Source organism: Pollicipes pollicipes, unplaced genomic scaffold (genome assembly GCF_011947565.3).
Source record: "Pollicipes pollicipes isolate AB1234 unplaced genomic scaffold, Ppol_2.1 Scaffold_4002;HRSCAF=4701_pilon_pilon_pilon, whole genome shotgun sequence".
Lineage (NCBI taxonomy): Eukaryota > Metazoa > Arthropoda > Thecostraca > Pollicipedomorpha > Pollicipedidae > Pollicipes > Pollicipes pollicipes.
Window position 1 is genome coordinate 39,751,355 of NW_023596420.1, and position 20,331 is coordinate 39,771,685.

A 20,331-nucleotide genomic window follows, 5' to 3' on the forward strand; every position below is an offset into this window, starting at 1 on the left:
GTTGTAAAACAAAAGTATATTAGCAAGAAACGCCTACGATCTCTGGTTTTTCGGCATTACGAACTCAAGTTCTTTTGCTGAGTTTTTTACCTTTAATATACCAGAAGATACTGGTTAAATGACGTTACAGAACAAGCATTGGGCATATGGGCAGTAATTGACGTTTCAATCTGCAGTTATCATCTCGAGCGAAAAAGGTTGAGCAAATTTAAGCAAACAGTTTGACTCTTAGAAACCAAGATACGTGAATTCAGACAATGACCCAAATATGCGTAGACACTATGCCAAAAGATGCCCAAAATCACACGTCATCCAAGTTCCCACGTCCCAACACCCCACACACAGTTCTACGCTAAGGGCTGCGCGAAAAACGAGCGATTAAGTTGGAAGCTCACGATAAATCATGCCGAGCGTTGAGCTAGAAAACTACATGCCATAATCATCAGACATCACGAGAATTGCCCGAAGCCCACGAACGTTCTGGGAATTCAGGTTTTCACGTCCTAGCACCCAGTACACCACATTGCTAAGGGATACCTGAAATAAAGGCTACTAAGCCAAACCATTTTCATGACTCGCACTTAGCATCAGATGAATAAAAATTGCAAGTATGCATCGCCGTTCATCGTAACGGATATCTAGCCATTTCTAGTCGTGCGTGACTTATGCAATGTTGCCTAAACCGGGTCCCGCGATTACGTTGATGTATTCAGTCTCGGACGAAGGTTATGGTTATAATTCTTTACGCTCTTTAAGCAGGGATCCAGGGATATTGAGGCAAAGAAGGAAGACAGACTTTGTTCTGGGTCTAATTGAGGAAAATCGGGATAGAATGTACTAACTCACATATCTTAACACGCGCTTGGATGGGGGTCAAATTGACCCTTCTCCCAAAGGTTTTACAGAAAAGTTTTTGAACTGCGCGGCACAGCCTCGCTGAATTTTGCTTATCTGTATACAGTTGAATAGCAGATTGTTTGGCATTAAAAATTTAGATCAACCTTGTAAGTTAACTGACCTACGACAGGTCAAAGTAAGGCCATGGATTCTGTGAAGTCAATATCTAGGGAATCGTTTAACCTGATGCAACGGCGGAGTGCTAGATCAGACCATACATCTCTGAGATACTTTTTTAGGCAATGCAATAATTGAATGAACAAATTCCTAAAACTGACCTAACGTCAGTTTTAAAGGTTAGACCAACGTCAAAGTCAATCTGTTTTATTGCTGTAGTGTTTACTTTTTTGGCTAGTTTTTGGTGCTCATTTCGAATTTATTGAAGGCAGGCACCGCATGATACATCTTCTATGCTTTTTTCAAAAGTCAGAATAGGTCACTGGCTTAAAATAACCCAGGTCAATATTTTTTTTAGGAACATACTGCCAAGCGTAATCGTTGTCGCTTATTCAAACACAAAACTCAAAGCAGTCTTGCATGATTTTGGTCACCATGACCTTTGAAAGGTCAAACAAGGTCACTGATTTTAAATGATCATGTGACCTAGCATCTGGGTTCGGGGGGGGCACTTTGGACACCAACCTGGAGATTGACCTTGTTTTACCTTATTTGAACCGAAGGTCATGATCTAGGAACCTCAAACTTTGCCCTAAGTGAGCTCGGGTTCAGGTCAATATACCCTGTAAATTTGGTGTTCCCAGCTCTCTTAGTTCCTGAGATCTCAAGGGGAGCTGAATTGACCCCGAGGCCGAGCGAAGGGCATCGTACCGGCTACCCGGCGCGTGTTAAGGGAGTGTTCCACATTTATATGGGAGTTCAAACTGAAAAACATTTTGGAGACCTTTCGGTGCTGTTCACGATCCTGCCCTACTTAAGGCCTAAGCCTATCTAATTTCTGAGCCACACGTCCGGGAAAATAGGAAAATCTATGTAGGGAAGAGTATATCCATGTCACCTTGGTCTGCATGACGTGATAATAACGTCATACAAATCTTGTCATTCCGTAACCTGTGTGGTGATCAAGGCAAAGAACAATATAATTGTCGATGTGCTCATATGTGGTGTTCATGAACGCGATTTTCAGATATAACGACTGTCAATTGGCTCTCAATTAAAATTATGTAAGGTACGATGACGTAATCAAGCCATGACGTGTTGTAGCTTGATTTAGCAAGATTAAAACACCATTTTTAAGATTGATGATAATTGACTTTTATGTAAGTAATAAAATTCGTAACAATATAATTAACGGATAATAAGCCTACCATTTACCAAGAAGCAACTTGTTTTGTGTAGAACAGTCTTTTCCCGCTGAAAAACACAAGTTTTTTCCATCGATAGCCATCAGTGAGCCTGCTTCATCATATCTGGTGCTTGCTTCAATATCTTCAGATGTGAAACATTCTCTTAAAGAAAAGCCTAATGCGCTCCGGGTTCTCGGCTTATATACCAATCGAAGGCATGGTGATTGGCGACCTCTGTGTACCATCGCTAGTGATAGCCTGCATGCACTATCTCTCATATTGTCTAGCGAAACATGGTGTAAGACGAAACTGACCCCTGCGTTGCAACGGTCACATTTTCAGTACAAAAAGCAGTCAACACCATCCTAGCATTTCTTCCACTTTGAAACACTATGCTGCATTTTGCAAGAATGTGCACTGGTCTCAGCTTTGTCCAGATAAAAAAAATTCACACATTACATTGAAAGTTGGGTAAGCACAAACATTCGCCCGTAAAATATTGTGCATAGAATACAAAAACAAAATTTATACATTCGTCATACCACGCATGTACACAAAGTACTTTGGTTACGTAACTGCATGATCCATGGGTGTAGAAACAGGGGAGCCCGGGGACCATGCCCCCCCCCCCCCCACTCTGAAAGGTGCGGGGCTGCAATGTTAACTTCCCCCACTTTTCCAGATTTAAATTGCGTTTAGTTTATTTTTCTACTACCACAAACTTACATGCCGAATGACTTAGTTCACCAGCCATCTTCCTCAAGATGCGTCATCTTTTTCGTTTGCCCATTGGTCGTCGTTTGATGTCACAGCCGTGTGACCGACGCCGTGGGACCTTTGGAAACTGCAACGCTGGGAGTCGAGTCTGTTTTTTCCAAGATTTGTGAGCGTGTATGCTCAAAACGATGTTACATAATTGTTCTCATTAATCAATTGAGGCTAAATGCGTAACGGCTTAAGACGAGCATAGGTTTGTCATGTCAATACAAATTTGGGATTCCATTTAGATCTACAATCTACGTTCAGGGGGTCCCCAATACCTCTTAAGAAGACAAAAATGCACCTGAAGCTGGAATATATGTGACAGTTATTGAACGATATGCGGCGATCAGGGATGTCGCTGCTCCAATGAGAGGTCCTGCATTGATCCGGGGCCAGCTGCGTGGGTCAGAAAGCCTCCCGCATCAGAGAGGGAAACAATATGTGACATGATGTATCCCTCTAAGGGCCTCCGGATCCACCGGAGGATCCTGTCCCGTGTTACCAGAATAGCAGGCGTGAAACACCTTGCGATGCGACCGAATGGCCCTTTAGCCCTCCACCGGGAGCTGAGGTCTCTGGTGTTCCACGTAAGGGGCCCCTTGCCCGAAGGGAAATAGGGTCTCATCATTGTCAAAAAGAGTGGGTCGAAGTAAGTTAAAGAAACGAGCCAGGCCATCCCAAGTTTGCCTGAGAACGTCAATTATTTTGCAGAGCCGACTAGTGAAACAACTTACGTAAAAAATATTTAAGCTTGCGCGCCCGCAATATCGAGAGCAATGACAGCGATGGCATGGGTTCCAGCTTCCGTAAAACCGAATGGCGTTGGCCAATGCGAGTGATACCAGGCGGCGGGCGCCATGTCAATCTGTTCAGAGGACAAATCCGCAGTTACAGCAACAAGAAAAATGGTGATTCTAACCTTAGACTTCCAATTCCTCCACCACATTCCAGCACCACTTCGCAGTGCTGTAAGGGCACTCATTTCTTAGCATCAATCTAAAAATCGCACGGGTGAAATCTACGCCTAGACTTCCTTCTGAATGTAAGATTCCATGTCCTAAAGCGTTCAAAGGCATTTCTTCCAGAAGCGACATCATTTTCGTCCACTTGTTGGCCACGGCTCGGTGTTAAGCGCTGGACCGAAACTGTGCTGTCTCTGGAGACTGCAACGTCTGGCGTCGAAATTTTTGTTACATAGATTTGCGAGCGCGCGTCTTCAAAAATATGTTACATTATTTGTATCACTGATCGATTGGAGTGCTCCAAGGTACTTCCTTCAGAAGCGTCAATATTTTTGTCCACCCGTTGGTCACGGCCTAGTGTTAGCCGCTGGCTCGAAACTGCGTGGCCTATGGAGACTGCAGCACCTGTCGTCGAGGTTTTTTGTTAAGATTTGCGAGCGCGCAAGTTTAAAACTGCGTTGCATGACTTGTATGGCTAATCGTCTCTGCCTGAATGTTAAACAAACTCAGCCAAACATGTTTTGGCCATGTTAATACACATTGTTTACTTATTTTGATCTGCACTCCATATTCGCGGCGTCCCTAATATGTCTGTGAAATCGAGATAAATTCTGACAAAGCTTCTAAATTTCATCGGTTCCGAAAGAGTTCACTGAAAAATTGTAAATTGAGAGGGCCGGTGGTTTGTTCTATGCGGTCGTTCAACGCTTGATGTCTGCAGTTTATTGACCTCAAAATACAAACAGGATTGATCTCGCGGTAGCTTCCGGTTTCTGTTTCTGCTCTGGGAACAAGGTATTGACTACGATAAACAAAGAAAACTGTGTTCCTGTTAACAAGTAAACTATATCCGGTGACTTTTGCTTTGAGCGGCGGGGGGGGGGGGCACTGTCAGACCGGCTTTCGTCAGCCCTATGCCCCCGCCGTTGGCAAGGCTCTGGCTTCGCCACCGCGTACATGTAAAAGCATATCAATCGGCTGAGTTAAATGAAGAACAATTGAATGTCGGTTGGACCAATTCGCGTCAAATGAAAGCTGTTTCCCGATTTTCTTTCTGCGTCGGTGTGTGAGTGAACATACTTCGGAAAAGGGTACTGGTACAGGTGTCAAATATATACCTTACATACCAATTAGTAGTGGTGCTGACCCATAAATATGCAGCAAAGTAGCCATACGACCAGTTTGGTGTGTCCTGGGGGGGGGGGGGGGGGGGGGAGGGGGAGACGGCCGGGCCAAGGCAGTGGCTTCCGACGACGGATGGGAGCAGGGATCAGACACGGTATTCAGGGCTCAGACAGGAGCTTTCATTCTGTAGCTTGGTTTTTACAGGAAAAGCTCTAGTTTTATGACTCTTTGCCACGTTGTTTTTGGCAGTTAGTATTTGAAGATTCTCAATTTGTTTCCGCCTAAAATCCTGCAACAAATCTTATCTCTACAAAAGTAGCTCGTGACGGCCGGGCCAAGGCAGTGGCTTCCGACGACGGACGGGAGCAGGGCTCAGACACGGTATTCAGGGCTCAGACAAGAGCCTTCATTCTGTAGCTTGGTTTTTACAGGAAAAGCTCCAGTTTTATGACTCTTTGCCACGTTGTTTTTGGCAGTTAGTATTTGAAGATTCTCGATTTTTTTCCGCCTAAAATGCTGCAACAAATCTTATCTCTACAAAAGTAGCTCGTGAGATTTAGGCGTATGGAAACTTACTATGGGCACACTATGGTTCATCGGTTCGCATTCAATAATCTGACCAGCCTATGTCCAGGTCGTATTTTGGCACCTACTCTGTGGAGGCAGATGCCTCGTCCATGGCCCAAGATACCTACCCGATCGCGAAATTTCGCTTCCCTTGGGAAAGCAATGTTGCAATGGTCTAATGATCCTGGGAAGCTGGATAGCCTTACCTGCCAAATGGCATAGAGTCAAAGAGTCAAGACGGAGCACTAGTGAGAAGTAGTTGTAAATGTGTATCCAGCATAGCAGCCATGACATTTAGCTATTTTCAAATATTTTCTGTGAGTTAATGGTGGATAATAACCTCCATCTCTATTCCCCTCCTGGGTCTTTTTTTGGGGGGAGGGCTTGCGCTCCCCAGAAAAAGCTTCTAAAGTATACTCAGAGTTTACCCCTACTTTTTAAAATGTTCCTTTGCCTATGGTGTGGTCCACCCGATAGGAAATGGCTTTCAACATAATGAAGTACAACTTGCTCTCTATGACTCTCGGGTACACGTCCGTCCGGATCATGTAAAATTATCTCCACCAGCAAGCGTCCAGAAAACAAGCGATTTGATTGTGACCCCGGTCCAAAACCCGCATTTGCACATCACTTGCTGAGCATCACTTGTTGCCTCGCTATACGAGCATTTGTCCCGCCGAGGTCCTTTCAAGTCAGCCGTGGCCAGTCTATCTCGTATTGTGGACGCTTGTGGCGATTCATCTCGTCAGCATGCCATCTGTTTTAGAGCGCTGCAGGGAGGCCTGGTCGGATGCGGCTGATTCCCATATGGTGTGCGTTAATCAAGCCCAGCACACATTACTTATCTGACCGCTGAATCATACGTTGTCTGGTCTGGCGCCTTCTTTCTCACATCATGATCTCGTGGAACGCTCCGAAACTCCCGTTTTGGCTCCCAGACGGGTACGGTACGACCTTCAGTTTCCAAGAATCTTTTACGAGGAAAGTTAGACCATGTTTTTCTCTGCTCCGACAGTCCTCGCTCCGACTGACTTGAACACATAGACTGTCTAACATTCTACGAGGACGCATGCAGACGACTCTTTCCTGGAAAAGACGGCGTTCCAGGAAAAGTGGACGGGTGTAAATGATTCAGATTTCAGACAATTATTTCCATTGCAACGTGAATGGTACATCAATCAAAAAGAGCATTCGATGCTATTTTGTGTCTGGCCGCTTGGATCGCAGTACCCTCCTAGCTTGAACAGAGCGGCACGTGCTTCATGTGGCCTCATCTCGCTCCAGGCACTGTACCGCATGATCCTTCCCTGCTGAAGTGACGACGCGGCGTGTCTCTGAGTTCAAGGCTTTTGCAGCCATAATTGTGCTGTTTTGCTAGGTTCATGGTGGTTTTGGGGCCGCCTTGCACCGGCCAGCCGTTAACGTCACTGCAGCCCGTCGGATGTTCTGAGACCAGGCGGGAACATTGACGCCTCGACTGTTGAGGGCGCATCAGATGGCGCACTTCTCACTGTACAGTGTTGCTTCGCGGATCACACCAGGAGCATCGCTGGACCAAAAACGACAGTTTTGTCCGCTAACTTTACCGTATAACTGAAAGCACTTTTGCTGCGTACCCAAATCTGATCGAAGAACAAAAGGTTAGCTTGCGCTGGCCAAGGAATCGGGAATCGTTTGATTAATCCTAGCCCGGGGGCGACATCTACGTCGACTCGTTACTGAAGGTCGCTTCATATTCCGGCAGGGCGATGGGATGCGGGATACAGGAGGGTCAGTGCATCGGAGAGGCCTTTTGGCTTTGTTAGGTTAGAGGATTTCCGTCAGTACTAACCATTCTGGATGCACGGGACTGCGGAGAAAAGTAAGTGCGAGGAAGAAATATCAGTCATTGTTGGTTGTCTGCTACCGAATCCCACCAGCCGCAGAGACCCGACTTCGTGGTTGGTGTTGGTGTTGGGGCGTGATTCCCGTCAGGGCAGTTGAAGGCCACTTTATAGCTGACGACGAGCGCAGCGCGCCCACCCAGCAGGCCTCGCTGGTTTGGTTTGGCTAGGATCAGAGTTTCTTCGACAAACAATGACCATTTCAGGACTGAGGTATGGGGGAGGGAGAGAGGTGAGTGAATGGGTAAGACTGGCCATCGGGAAGTTGTTTTGGGGGTTTGCACGGGCGCTCCAGCGAGGCTCTCCTCGTGGGGCTCTTCAGCCCGTTCACGGCTGATGTACGCAGCTCATCTCGGAGAAACGGGATGCTGCGAGGATTCGGAATGAAACGGTAAACGAGAAAAGAAGGACAGATGAAAAGCAAGAGGGTCGGTTTGACAACATAACCACAGCGCGGTGCTCAAATGCCGGTTGAGGTTGGGTGTTGCCTACAGCACTCAGTCAAAGTCTGTCAGAAGCTGAAGTTCCAAGTTGTTTGGGTTATTTCGATGCTTGGATTAGAACCCTTTCAGCCAGTCATGACCATTTCATGGTTATGGGATGAGGGGAATGGATAATGGTGGGCATAATGTCACGCAACTGAGGTCCATTCGTCGAGGCTTAACACGCGCACGGGTGGCCGACTAGGTGCCCTTCGCTCGGGTGGGGGGGGGGGGGGTCAATTTGACCCACCACCCCACCCGAGCACGTGTTAACCCACAGAGGGACCCCTGTTCGAGGTTTGCGCTCGGTGCTCGGACGAGGCCCCCACCAGGGGGTACTTGGGCACGCTCGCAGCCGGCACATGCAGCCTGTCTTGGACATACGGGGCGTCGCAAGCATGCAGCATGAAGCGAGAAAGAGTGCAGTTGGGCGGATGTCCAGGATGTTCTGACGTAAAGGGTAGGTCTTCTGTATATTAGACTCCATAACGCCTCCATCGCAGCTTTGAGCCCATCTGCGCATGCCTGAATGCCCGTTAACGACTGCACGGGGCGCACGAGGGCCTATTATGCTCGCACATTCCGATCTGCAGTATATTCCGTGCGAAGGACTCTGCATCCTGCTCTGGGGCTATATAAAGCCATGATCACAGCGAAGTTTCGACTCTAACGGCCCCAGGTGAGCAGCGCTCTTCTATTTCAGTCGATAGAGGTCACTCGCCGCCGTTTTCACTTTTATTTTGGTACTTACGATGCCCCACCGGCGCCCGGTGCTGCCACCGCGCGGCCGCGCCGGTCAATAGGGCTAGCCGCTTGTGCGGCCGTCGCAGTCCGGCCTGCTCGCGGCGCTCAGTCTTGGCGAGCGCGCTCTGCGATGCGGTGAGGCCGCTGACCGTGTGTGCGCACCCGTGACCTGAGCCTGTGACACGATGCGGTGGTGGGCGCTGCTGGCCGCGCTGGCCGCCGTGCTGCCCGCGACCCTCGCCTGCGAGTGCTGCGAGAGGAACGCTACCCAGACCGAGTGCGCGGAGGGGGCGCTGCTTCGGGCGAGGCCCGACTGCAAGTGTTGCCTTGCCTGCGGCCGGCAGCTGGGCGAGCCGTGCAACGACGGCGACCGGCCGTGCGCCGAGACGCTGGACTGCGGCATCGCCGGTGTCTGCATAGGTGAGCACCCGGCTGACACGGCGTACTGGAGGCGTCCTGTCACTCCCCTGACCTGGTGCTTCTACCGTGTTCCTGAGGAAGCAGCAGGGGCGTCGTCGAGGGATTCCGGGCCCGTTCTTGCCCCTCCCCTCCCCCTAGACCCGTATTTTTGCGATAAATAACTCCCGACAGAAAGCTAAAAATTGGCGTGAAGCGTATTCACCGAGCTTCGCCGGGCCTCCCTCTCTTTTTTAAAAAAATCCTGAATAGCAGGGGTGGATAAGAGTAGGACATTAGTTAACCGCCTTATAAATTGTATTTCGCGCCCATGCAGCCTCTTGGTGTTTGACAGAAGACAGGGGAGCTTCGGAAGTCAGGCTTTTTCACCGTAAGTTGGCTATTAGCCTGCAGTTTGCACTACCCCAAGCTCCGACACGGCGCCCGTTCGGAGCCCCTCGGTCGCAGTCCCAGCTCATCCCCCACAGCCCTAACCGCCGTCTCCAGCAAACGAGCTCGGCCGCCGTGGGGCCGCCCGGGCGGCCGCCACGTAAATGGCAGCTGCAGTTCGGCCGTGAAGTGAGTCCGAGAGGATTGACGTCACGCCGTCGGTGCGGGGCGCGACGTGCTGGAATGTCGACTACGCCTTTGCTCCCGTCAAGACTCGGCTGACGTCACAGAGTCCGTCAAGACTCGGCTGACGTCATAGAAACCGCCGGCGCGACGGGGGATGAGACGGGCGAACAACTCTCACAATAGAGTCTCCCCTCAGCCCTGTCCCGCCCGCTAGGCCGACTTGGCGGTGGCTGGTACCAGGGACGGGAGGTCAGAGACACGGGTGAGCTCTGACGCACGGCCCCTGAGACTCGCAGCTGGCTACTGCGCAGCTCGTGGATCACCTAACCAAAGCTATTGTCCTAACGCGCACGAGCACTCAGGTGCGCTGTCCACAGTGCTGAGCATACGTCGGCTTGCTTCAGTACTTAGTCGCCTTTTTAACCGGTTTACGAGACAGCGCGCGGGCTGAGTTCGCGGTCTGTCACTTGGTTAATGCGACTGATTGGAACGCCGCAGCCACATGACAGCCAAGGCCGTCCGTTTACGGCGCGAGTGGCCGCGCACGCGCGCGGCCGTAACTTCGACCCATTACATGCTCGTAGGGGCGTAGTATGCTCGCCCAGATGCTCGATGTTACGTCCTGCACCACTGACGAAGTCATGTCTCAGTCGAACATGATCAGGCGCTCGGCTGTCAGGGCCGGTGGCAGTGCAAACTCTCGGCACTGGTCGGGGGGGGGGGGGGGGCCGACCATCTGGTCCGGCGGGCCGGCGGCCGAGGCAGTGATGGTGTATGACCTTGATGATGGGTGACCGCGGACAAACACGACACTGGTGTCAAACACGAACACATGGAGAAGTATGTCATGCTAACTATGATGCCGACTCAAATGGTAGCCTCGGAACCAAGTCAGCCGTGACCTACGCACGCTTGAACACCGAGACCCCCCCCCCCCCCGTTCTTCTTAGTCGCGACCTGGCCGCCTTTTCGGACACTTGTGGTAGCAATCAGTCGACCAAAGTCAAATGGCACAGAATCAAACTCCGTCGCTGTGCCAAGAATGCGAAACCATCGATTATTACTGTCCTAACCCTGAAAATAATCGAAGCGCCCTTATACTACATATCTGCAGGCATGGGCTCTCTGATCCGCGACCACCACTTCGAAGCGCATTACGCATGCCCTTACGAAACTATCATTGCCCCCGAGCCGATCATCAGATCGGAACTAAAGAGCGACACTTACCGGGTGGCCCCGGCCAGGACCGTTCGTGGGTGACCAGCCCATCAATATTCATCCGTGGCGGCTCGGGGCAGAACAATCGCCAGATTAGCTGCCGATTGGGTCGTGTTCCGCCTGTCACGGGTGGAGAGGAGGGGTCGTGCTGTGACTCGCCTTCTCGGCCCCAGCGAAGACCATGGGCGTGTGAGTGTTGACTGTGTGCAGCTTCACTGTGTGCTCTTCAGGCGTGGTGGCTGGTGCTCATCGATATGTTTTGGAGAATGTGCTGACCACCTGCGGGAGATGGGCGCTGCATGGCAGGGCGCAGTTGATTGGCCAGAAAACCCGGAATCATCACGTCCATCGGCCGAATGGGAGAACTGCTTAATGCGGTGATTCTATCGTGTTTGGAATAAGAGACAACGTATGTGTGCGTGCCCAGCGTTAAAATCCACGGATGCCCGTCATTTTGAAACTGTCCTTGAGATCGGCGTGGGTAGGGACCTCTTATTGACGCTGGGTTCAGAATCACCTCTCATTTGAGCTTGCGTACGCCCCTGTGTGGGCCGACCCAGCCTCGCCCGCACGGACTCCGTATGAATCTGTCTGCTGACTCCCACGCCCTGGCCGAGGCCGCTCTTGCCTAGTCATCGGCCGTTCCTGGACTCCTCCGCTTGGTCGGCGTACCGCCGCGGCGTCGAGTCCTCAGCCGCGCCCACGGGCTCGCCTGAGTCATAGGCGAGGTTTTATGGCAACGCGTCCCGACACGGGCCAGCTGGTAACCTCCGCACGACCTCTGGGTGGCCATCCTCTGACGAGTCATGGCCGCCCGGTAAAGGCCGGTTACGGGAGCGATTGGCAGCCACTTGAGTCGTACTTTGAAAGGAGGCATTGCTCAGCAGCTGTATGTGGATACGAGGACTACGCAGGAGGTTTGGATATGCGTCAATTACACTCGTATTGTAGCCCTTCGTGGTATCCCACCGCGCATCTGCACGTGTCACATTTGGGTGTCCGGGTGGAACAGCGAACCGAACGACTGAAGATCTGGCATAGCGGTTGCCGGCGGTCATATCCGTCTGTGAGGGTGCATGGGTGGCGACCAACGGTGTTGCTGCTGTCACACGCACTTGACAAACTCATGATACATGTTCCTGGTGTCGGACCCCGCAGCCTAGCTCGTGCTGTGCATAAGTCCCCCACCCCCTGTATCTGCTGGCATGACGCCGCGTCGCCGTGCTGAGCCTGAATCCCCAACAGCTTGCCCCGCAGCCGACCGGAGCCGGCCAGGGCGACCTCCTCCGGTCGGCGGCACGCGCGCCCGGTCGGCGCGGTAAATGTGTCAAAGGTCGGCGGGGGCCGGCCGAGACGGGCTCCCGCGCGGCAACTTGGCCCGGCCGGGTCACCCGTCCCGGTTTTGCGCCGGCCGCGCCGCGCCGGCGGGGCTCACTGCTGCCACCTGGCGGCGGGTCAGCAGCGTGTCACGCGGCCGCTGTATGCAGACGACAGACCTCGTTGAGACGGCAGTGTGGTCCGCTGTGCTTCGTTGGGGATGGTCGCTCTGTTGCCTGCTATGGTTGGAAGTAAATGTTCGCCGCTTGTGGAAAATCCGCCACATGTTATCTGTGTCTTGGCTGTTTCCTTAAGTTATGCGTCATATTTCAGTATTTTTGGTTGTGCTCGGGAACGGGGCCTCACCGCACTCCCTGCCGGAAATATCGGCCCCATTGTCAGGTGACTATGGGGCACGGCTTGTATGTGGCTACCCCGTCGCTTGCGGGATCGCAGCTGAAGGAGAACCGCCCCTAGGGCAGCTACATATGAACGAATCCAAGTTGAACCAGTGAGTCTTCTGCATTAAGAAACGATGACTTCATTCACTTGCTTGGTCGTGAATTTGCCTTTACGAAGATGCTGACATGCATGCTCTCCAATGTGGAAAACCGGATCGAAACGTTCCCTGCCCGCAACAACCATTCCTAGAATCCTTTGACGCTGAGTGGCCACTGTTCAGTATCAATAAATCCTACCATTTACGGCAGTCTTGTCTGAGATCCAGCGGGGCGAAACCGCACTCTCAGTGTTTCCCTGCGAGACCAGAGGCCTTTCCAGGCAGCCGCGTCCGCGCGAGCCTTCGTGGACGTCGAGGTCCCGCTGTCGTTGGAAGGCGTTTCACTCGACAATGGGTATCTCTCGTCCTGAATGGCACTACTCAGTTGGCCTTGGATGACGTCGCAAATCCCTCGGGTTGGACCAATGTGCTGCCACCGACCCGCGCTTGACAATCATCCGCCGGCGGCGGGACGGTGGACGATTATCGTCCGCCCACAGACTTAGCTCAAACTCTTCAGACTCCCCTTGGAGCTCGGGTCCTCTCGCCAGCTGGAGCTGTCTCTCCCCGCTGCGGCCACCGCCGCCGGCCCCACGCCGCGTCGGGCGCCGCTCCATATTTGGGCATGGTGACCTTGATTCCGCCGGGAGTCACGTGACACGGGCTCGGGTCCGTCTCGAGCGTCGGCGAGTCATCGGGTGCGCAGATGGGTTGTCGTGTCGGGGGCGGGCCAAGGTCTGGCCGGATGCGGCGCCGTCTCCCAACGTTTCCGGTTACCACAGCGGAGACGGCCTCCAGATATGTGGGTCATTGGAGCCGTTATGAAACCGCGTACTCCGTTCTGGGAAAGTGAATGAGGAGCTAGAGTTCAGGGAAGTTGTGACATGTTGCCGCCGCTACTGGAGATCGGAAATGTTAAGTGCCGTGTTGGCGTATAATTCTACAGGAATGGGTGCCGTGTAACCGTGTGGCGTGGGCAGTTGCGGAAAAAGTCAACAAGTGTTGCGTGTTTGGAGACAATCGGCTGTGTGAGCTATCATAACTTGTTTTATTCCGCAGTTGTTTTACCACTCCCGCGATTCATGGTGACTTTTTATAAGTTGCTTTGTCCTTAAGAGCTCCCTATAGTTTGACGTGGCCGGGCGTTCAGGAGAAGCATTTGCCTTCAGAGAAATACGAACTGTTTCACCGTGACTTCGTCCACAAGGATGAAAGACGAAATTGATCGGAGGATGAAGTGTTGCCCGGAATATTCACTGACCGCTGACACGGTAAACATTTCTGGGAGAGGAACATGGCGAAATCGCACGCGGTGAAGGTTTTAACCACCTCAGCTTTCGAAATAACCGGTCGCGTTACATGTCTCCCCTCCCAAACGTTGCCTGCTTACAAATCTCTGCGCCCTCGGCGGAAGCCCCGTAAGACCTTCGTTGCCGAGCTGGCCGTGCCGTGCCGTGCCGTGCCGTGCTCTCCGCGTGCACAGCACGGCTTGCTGCGCATGACCAAGGCCAGAGTCTGCACTGCAGCCCAGCCCAGCCCAGCCACACGCATGCAGATGTGACCGATAAGCCCCACAGCTTACTCACTCCAATCCAGGCTACAACCGCACGCTGCATGAAACTGCAGCAGGCCATACCTGCCGTACCCTCAGTGGACTGCAGCTGCCGCGGGCCGTCCCTGCCGCGGGCCGAAGACACCGCGTGCTCCAGCAGCACGGACGCTGCCGGCGTCGGCCGGGCCGGTGCAGCGGCTCCTTTACGGCGTCCAGAGACGGTTTGTTGGCCGGCAGCCGCCCGATTGAACCGAATTGAGACGGCGTCCCGCTCGTCCGCCCGGCCAGTAACAGCGCCTGATTCGGACCGACAGTGATGGCCGTCTTAGCCGCCCCGTCACGTGCCGGGGCGCGGGCGGGCGGCCAGCTGGACGCGTGCGCGGCCGTTTTTCGGCCCTGCTCGCTGTCCCGCCGGTGATGGATAGAGCGAACATCGTGATCCGCGGGGCCCTGCATGGGTGGAGGCGAGTCTCGGGAGAAGTCTCGCGTGAGGGAACGGTCGGCGCTTGGTGCGGCGCAGTCGGTGTCACGTACACCACGAGGGCAAAGAGGGGTGATCGGAGCGTGCTGTTCCTCCAGTACACTGGGGACTTTCCATTCGCATCCTCAGGGGGCGCTTCCCATCAGGGCCACTAGAGGGGCGTCGTGAGGAGCGCGCGGATCTCTTCATGTGAACTGTGCAAGGGCAACGGAGCCGTCTCCTTTCACGAATAAATGGTCGCTATGGACCAGAACAGAACTACAATACAAATTCACTAATCCACAACAAACATACCGAATAAAAACCGCAAACCTCCACCGTCTTACATGCAGAGAACCAAACCCAAACGAAAAATCACTCTGTCTCCGTCGTGAAAAATTACACACGTGGGCATCTTTCACGGCCGGGTGGCGCGCACAACGCATTCCATCCAGCTGTCCGCCCGGTGCTATTCAAAAGAGCGATGTGGCTCGCGAGCCCGGAAAAGAGGACGATCTGAGGGCGGGAGAGCTCGACTGCGCCCCACTTCTGGCCGCGCGGACGTGGAGGCTGCGCGAGAGAGTGGCCAACGGTGCGGTCCCGTCAGAGCGGAGCAGTGTCTCACACAGAGACGTCGGGGATGGTCAGAGACCTGAGACGGCACGCAAAAAACATCGCTCAAGGCACAACGTGGGTTTCACTCGCCACTTGGTCACTTGGCGTGGGATGCAGACCACGCTGCGGGCCGTTGGGGGCTGGGTGTAAGATTCACTGTGGTAAGTCTGCTCGCGGATGTCGTGCAGAATCGCAGTGTAAGCAGACCTGCAATGGCAATAACTGCGCAGCGCAGTTATTGCAACAGCGCGGGCAGCTTGGTTCCTTATAGCGATGGGACGCCGAATAAATCGATAGCAGTACGCGTTATGCCACTCAGCCTCGTTGCACGCTGGCGTCTAGTAGATTTGATGGCGCTGCCTCATCCGCAGAGGCGTCTATCGAATGTAATGTCGTTTTGGTCCCCGACTTCGAGCACAAACCCATGCCGCGTCTTGCGATCAGTTCCCGACATTCCGAACATGAAATACGAACCCAAAGCTGATCGTACGCTCAGGGAAACAACTCCTTCCCCCTCCCTTCGCTACCCCCCCCCCCCCCCAAGCATGGTGATGACCAGGCGCGCTCCTGAGCCCCATCATGCGCCGACGGTCCGTCCCTGCTCATTTGCGGTGATCTGACCGTGACCCTCGTGACCCGGGAGGCGGACAGTTGGGGGCGGTGTCGCCCAGCGGTGACATCACAAACCCTCCGGCGGTGGCGGAGCGGTGTTGACTCAAGGTCGAGCCAGAAAAAGGCTGTGGAGAAGTTTTTCCGAGCCTGTCCGCTTATAAATAGGACTGGAAAAGATCATAGGCTGAGGAGGATAAATAGCTTGATTAGACGAGCTGGATGGGAAGAGTCCTCACTGGTCTGTTAGAATGGATGGTAGAATGCATTGCAAGTCAGAACATAGTTAAAAAGCAATGTGGAACACCCGTGATGTGCACATTATGCGTGATATTTCACATTTGAAAGCATGTATTGCACACCGTTGTTCTCCCACTTCGTTGATGATGCATTCATGTGGTGCCTACATATGCGTGACTAATGACAATTTATGGAACATCTCATGACGCGTGTGTTCTCGAATCCGGTGCCAGCCGATGGCTCCGGCCGCATGATACATTCCATGTTTCCCAAGTTTGACAACCAAGAGTTTCGCTGCACACGGTGGTTGCATCCTGCGGACGAATGCAGACGACAGTTGGGAGCACCGCTGCCGACCAGCGCATTCGTCTTCATGAAACATGTACCTCTGCATGTTACATTGTTGGCAAGCCAATTTTATCTTAAGTCATTAATGTTTCTCTGCGAGATCTTTCAATGGAACGCAACGATTAAACTGCGTGAAGCATAAAAACTGGTGAGGGCTTAGCATCTGATAACAATTTTTCACGAGGAAACGATGATCTTGCATGCCGTTTTTTAAGTTCCCTGTCATTAGTTCCCAATGACCAGCGTGCGCAGGATGGGATGGGAGTTAATGGGGGCCCTCCTTCCCGTAAGTTCGACTCAGGAATGTTTGCTTCCGCCTCCTGCAGGCACCGGCATGGGAAAGGTGCCATAACGCGCTGCCTGCTGAAGCGCCGACGCCTAATAGTGGGAAGCTGCTCCGGACCGAATAGCCTGATGTTGGCATGGCAGTGATTTACCCTTCAATTACCGTTCATGTAATCTCTGTTGTTACGTCGACCCCGCACGCGGCGCACGGCTGGGGAGCCGTGTCCGGTACGTGGGGAGTTAGGCTCGGGATAAACGCCTGGCGGTGCAGACGGCTGAGCTGATGGCGGGCGCAACTTTTCCGACGGATACGAAGGACGTCAGCGCCGCCACGACACACTTAGATCTTGAGCGTCGCGAACATAGATGGGTGCCGAAGTGCATTGAAGGTGTCATAGCAAGGCGCCAGGAGGGGCAGGGAAAATAATACAAAACATTGCGGCTGATTTAGTGAGAAGTCCTCTAAATATGATGACACCACCGATCCACAGGCACGGTTTCCTCTCGTCGCCATGTTTGGCGTCATTCAATTGCCGGCGTCCATCAGTTAGCCCAGTTTACGTAGGACTCAGTGGCATGCAATTTGTTTTCGACCTAGCTGGGCTTCGCGACAACTTTGAGCTGGTGACATCATTGCTGCGCTATACGAATGACTTCTGAGTTACGAGCGTGCAGCTACATTGAATGGCCGCCACCCGCGCCCAGTGGAGTTACGACTCGAATCGGCGAAATGCTCGCCCACGTCAAATTCCAACACGCGACGTAGGGCGGGCGGGCACCTCCGGCCGGGAAGCTCAGCCCTCAATCCACAGCGCCACTCGACCCCGAGCGTCCGGCAACACGGACCAGACGCCGCCCGGCCCTCGGTTTGCTGTCGTCGCGATCCGCGGCGACTCCTGTCCCGGAAACCGTCATTTCCGTGCGGCGGCGGATGGCGTGTTGACGCCGGGCCAGATACGGTGACGCCGCCGCGCCGGCGGACGTGAGCTGTCCGGCGCATGCCGCTCGGTCCCCGGCGGTCTCCGCTTCCCACTCGGCGCGCTCTTGTGAATGACAAACATAGCGGGCTGGCGAGGTGGCGGGGCGGGCTTTGACCCTCCGATCGGCCCCGGCCGGCCTGCCAGCAGGTCAGAGGCTTGTAACCGTTGTCACGCTCTGGTTGCTGGTCGCGGACCGTTTTGACCAGCGGAACGATGTGTGCCGAGGAAGCTAGCGAGATTGAAGGGCTTGCGAAGTGGAAGGTGGAGCGTGCTCCGAGATGGGCCTCGCGGGCGCGTTGTCTTTCAGCATGTTCTGGTCGAGTCTGGCTGTGTTGTTTTTATTCAGAGATACGTAGGCCTTTTGTCGCACGGATGACTGGCGTATTCTTGATGAGCCTGCCCGAGGAAAGTGGGCTAAGCTGCCGTACCTGGCGGCCGCATTGGAGATGCCATTGTTGCTCTTGGAGATAGATGCATTAGCTGCAGTTCGTCCCTGAAATGTTTCGTTTTTGGTAGAGGTCTTTAAAAAACGTTGGGATGCGAGAATTTCAAAGTACTGCTTGGCGAATGCTTACCTCGTCAATTTAAAGAAATGTTTTCGATTTAGATCCGCTATCATCATGAGCTTCCTCCAAGCATACATGCATGATGCATCAGAACCATATACTGTCGCACATTACCATGACCTCCTTTGGCATCCACAACAAAGCAGCTGCACGGACCCCGTAACTCGCCACGACAAGTTCCGTGCCCCTACGCTGCAGGCACTCATCATACACGGGCGCCCAGCCTGCTGCCAAGCGTCGCTCAATGCTGCCACTCTCCCCCCCCCCCCCCGCACCCCACCACCGCGGGGGCAGTCAGACCAGGTGTGGGGTAGACGCGCCGCTTCTCCTCGGGGCGGCTCCAAGGCTGAGGGTGACCGCCAGCGCCGGCGAACACTGATAGCCGTGCACGTATGCAAACGGGCCGCCCTGTGCGGCGGAGGCCGTGGAGTCGGTCCCGGCATGGTGTGCGGGGGCGGCGCCAGGAAGGGGTGCCCGCTCGGACCGAGGACGGCGCAGAGTCGGTGCCGAAATGGCGCGCGGGGAGGCGCCAGGAAGGGGTGCCGGCTCGGACCGAGGACGGCGCAGAGCCGGTGCCGGCATGGCGCGCGGGGCGGCGCCAGGAAGGGGTGCCCGCTCGGACCGAGGACCGCGCAGCTGTTGGCTTATCTGTGTGGTTGTTAAGGTCAGCGCATTGCTATGAGACTGAAGCTAGCAGAATGGGCTTGCCAGTTGAGGCCAGGCGGCTGTCCGCTCACCAGGGGACACAGCTGGACTTGTTTTAAAGCCTGGCACCTGTGCCACGCATAAGCCAGCTTGTTTTGAGCGGACCATTCTTTCAAGTATGTACGTTGTAGCGTGGGGTCCAACGCCCACAGATATACTTACTACGACGCTGTATTTTCCAGGTTTGAATGGAGCAAGCCCTATGAGACATTTTGCATGTGCCTGCTTGAGAGATTGAACAAATATCACGACCATTTTCGCAGCAGACATTTAGGACAAACGCTCACGTTCACATTCAGGACGAGTTTAACGCGGCTGCTATTGAAATGAGTAATTCGGAGACATGCCCCATTCACACCTGGTGTTGAGCTCGGCAGCACATCCGCATCTAACGTCATTCCGCATCAAATTAACGCATTTAGTTTGGTGTTTGAGGTGCTGTGAGGTGGAGCCGACACAGCCAGCTTTGGGGTGCAATTGATGCAATTAAAATGGTGTTTCCCACCTCGGCAGACGTAAACCGGACCTTAAGGGGAACGTCTCACATCTGAAGCTATTGATGCCAGCTCAGATATTATGAAATAAGCCCACTTCTGACTATTGGTGTGCTTTTTAAGTGGAAAATACTGTTCTAAACAGCACAATTCTCTGTTTAGTGAATATGCTGTTCGATGCGGCATGATTTGATTACGTTATTGCGCCTTGCACAATATTGGTGGTGAGATGAGATGATGAGAGCCAATTGACCGCCGTTGTACCTGGAAATCTCGCCTACGAACGCCAGAAATGAACGTCTCGACAATTATATTTTTCTTGACGTTGACTGCCGCATGGCTTATGGAATAGTAGGATTTCAATGACGTTATTATGACATTAATGTTAAGGTGTCTTTGAAATACTTTCCCTTATACACCTTTCCCAATCTTCACGGGCGTATAGCTCAGAAACTTAGAGGGACTCAGGTTTCAAGAAGCGCGGGATTGTGAACAGGGCTGAAAGGTCTTCACGATGGCTATATCAGTTCAAAACCCCACATAAATGTGGAACACTCCCTTTAATAAAATTTGACTAGCTTTCTGTCTCTGTGACCCCTACCAGAACAACATATAAAACTGTATTCCTTTCTGCGTGCTCCACCTGGATCAACAGTGAGATAGCTGTCCCCCTTCTTGCTCGCCAAAAAGTAGGCATTGATGTTTTTAACGTGTTATGTAAGGACATGGCGAGGCGGCAAGTGGT

The 20,331-nt window shown here is 53.1% G+C and overlaps 1 protein-coding gene across 1 annotated transcript in view; it reads left to right on the forward strand.

The window, feature by feature from the left end:
* Nucleotides 1-8,855: 8,855 nt before the first annotated feature.
* The window catches only part of LOC119094487 (uncharacterized), a 50,709-nt gene continuing 39,233 nt past the window's right edge, over nucleotides 8,856-20,331 (forward strand). Inside the window, exon 1 of the mRNA XM_037217545.1 lies at nucleotides 8,856-9,146. Within this exon, the coding sequence (XP_037073440.1) occupies nucleotides 8,912-9,146 (235 nt within the window). The 5' untranslated portion in view covers nucleotides 8,856-8,911. The remainder of the gene's footprint in view (nucleotides 9,147-20,331) is intronic.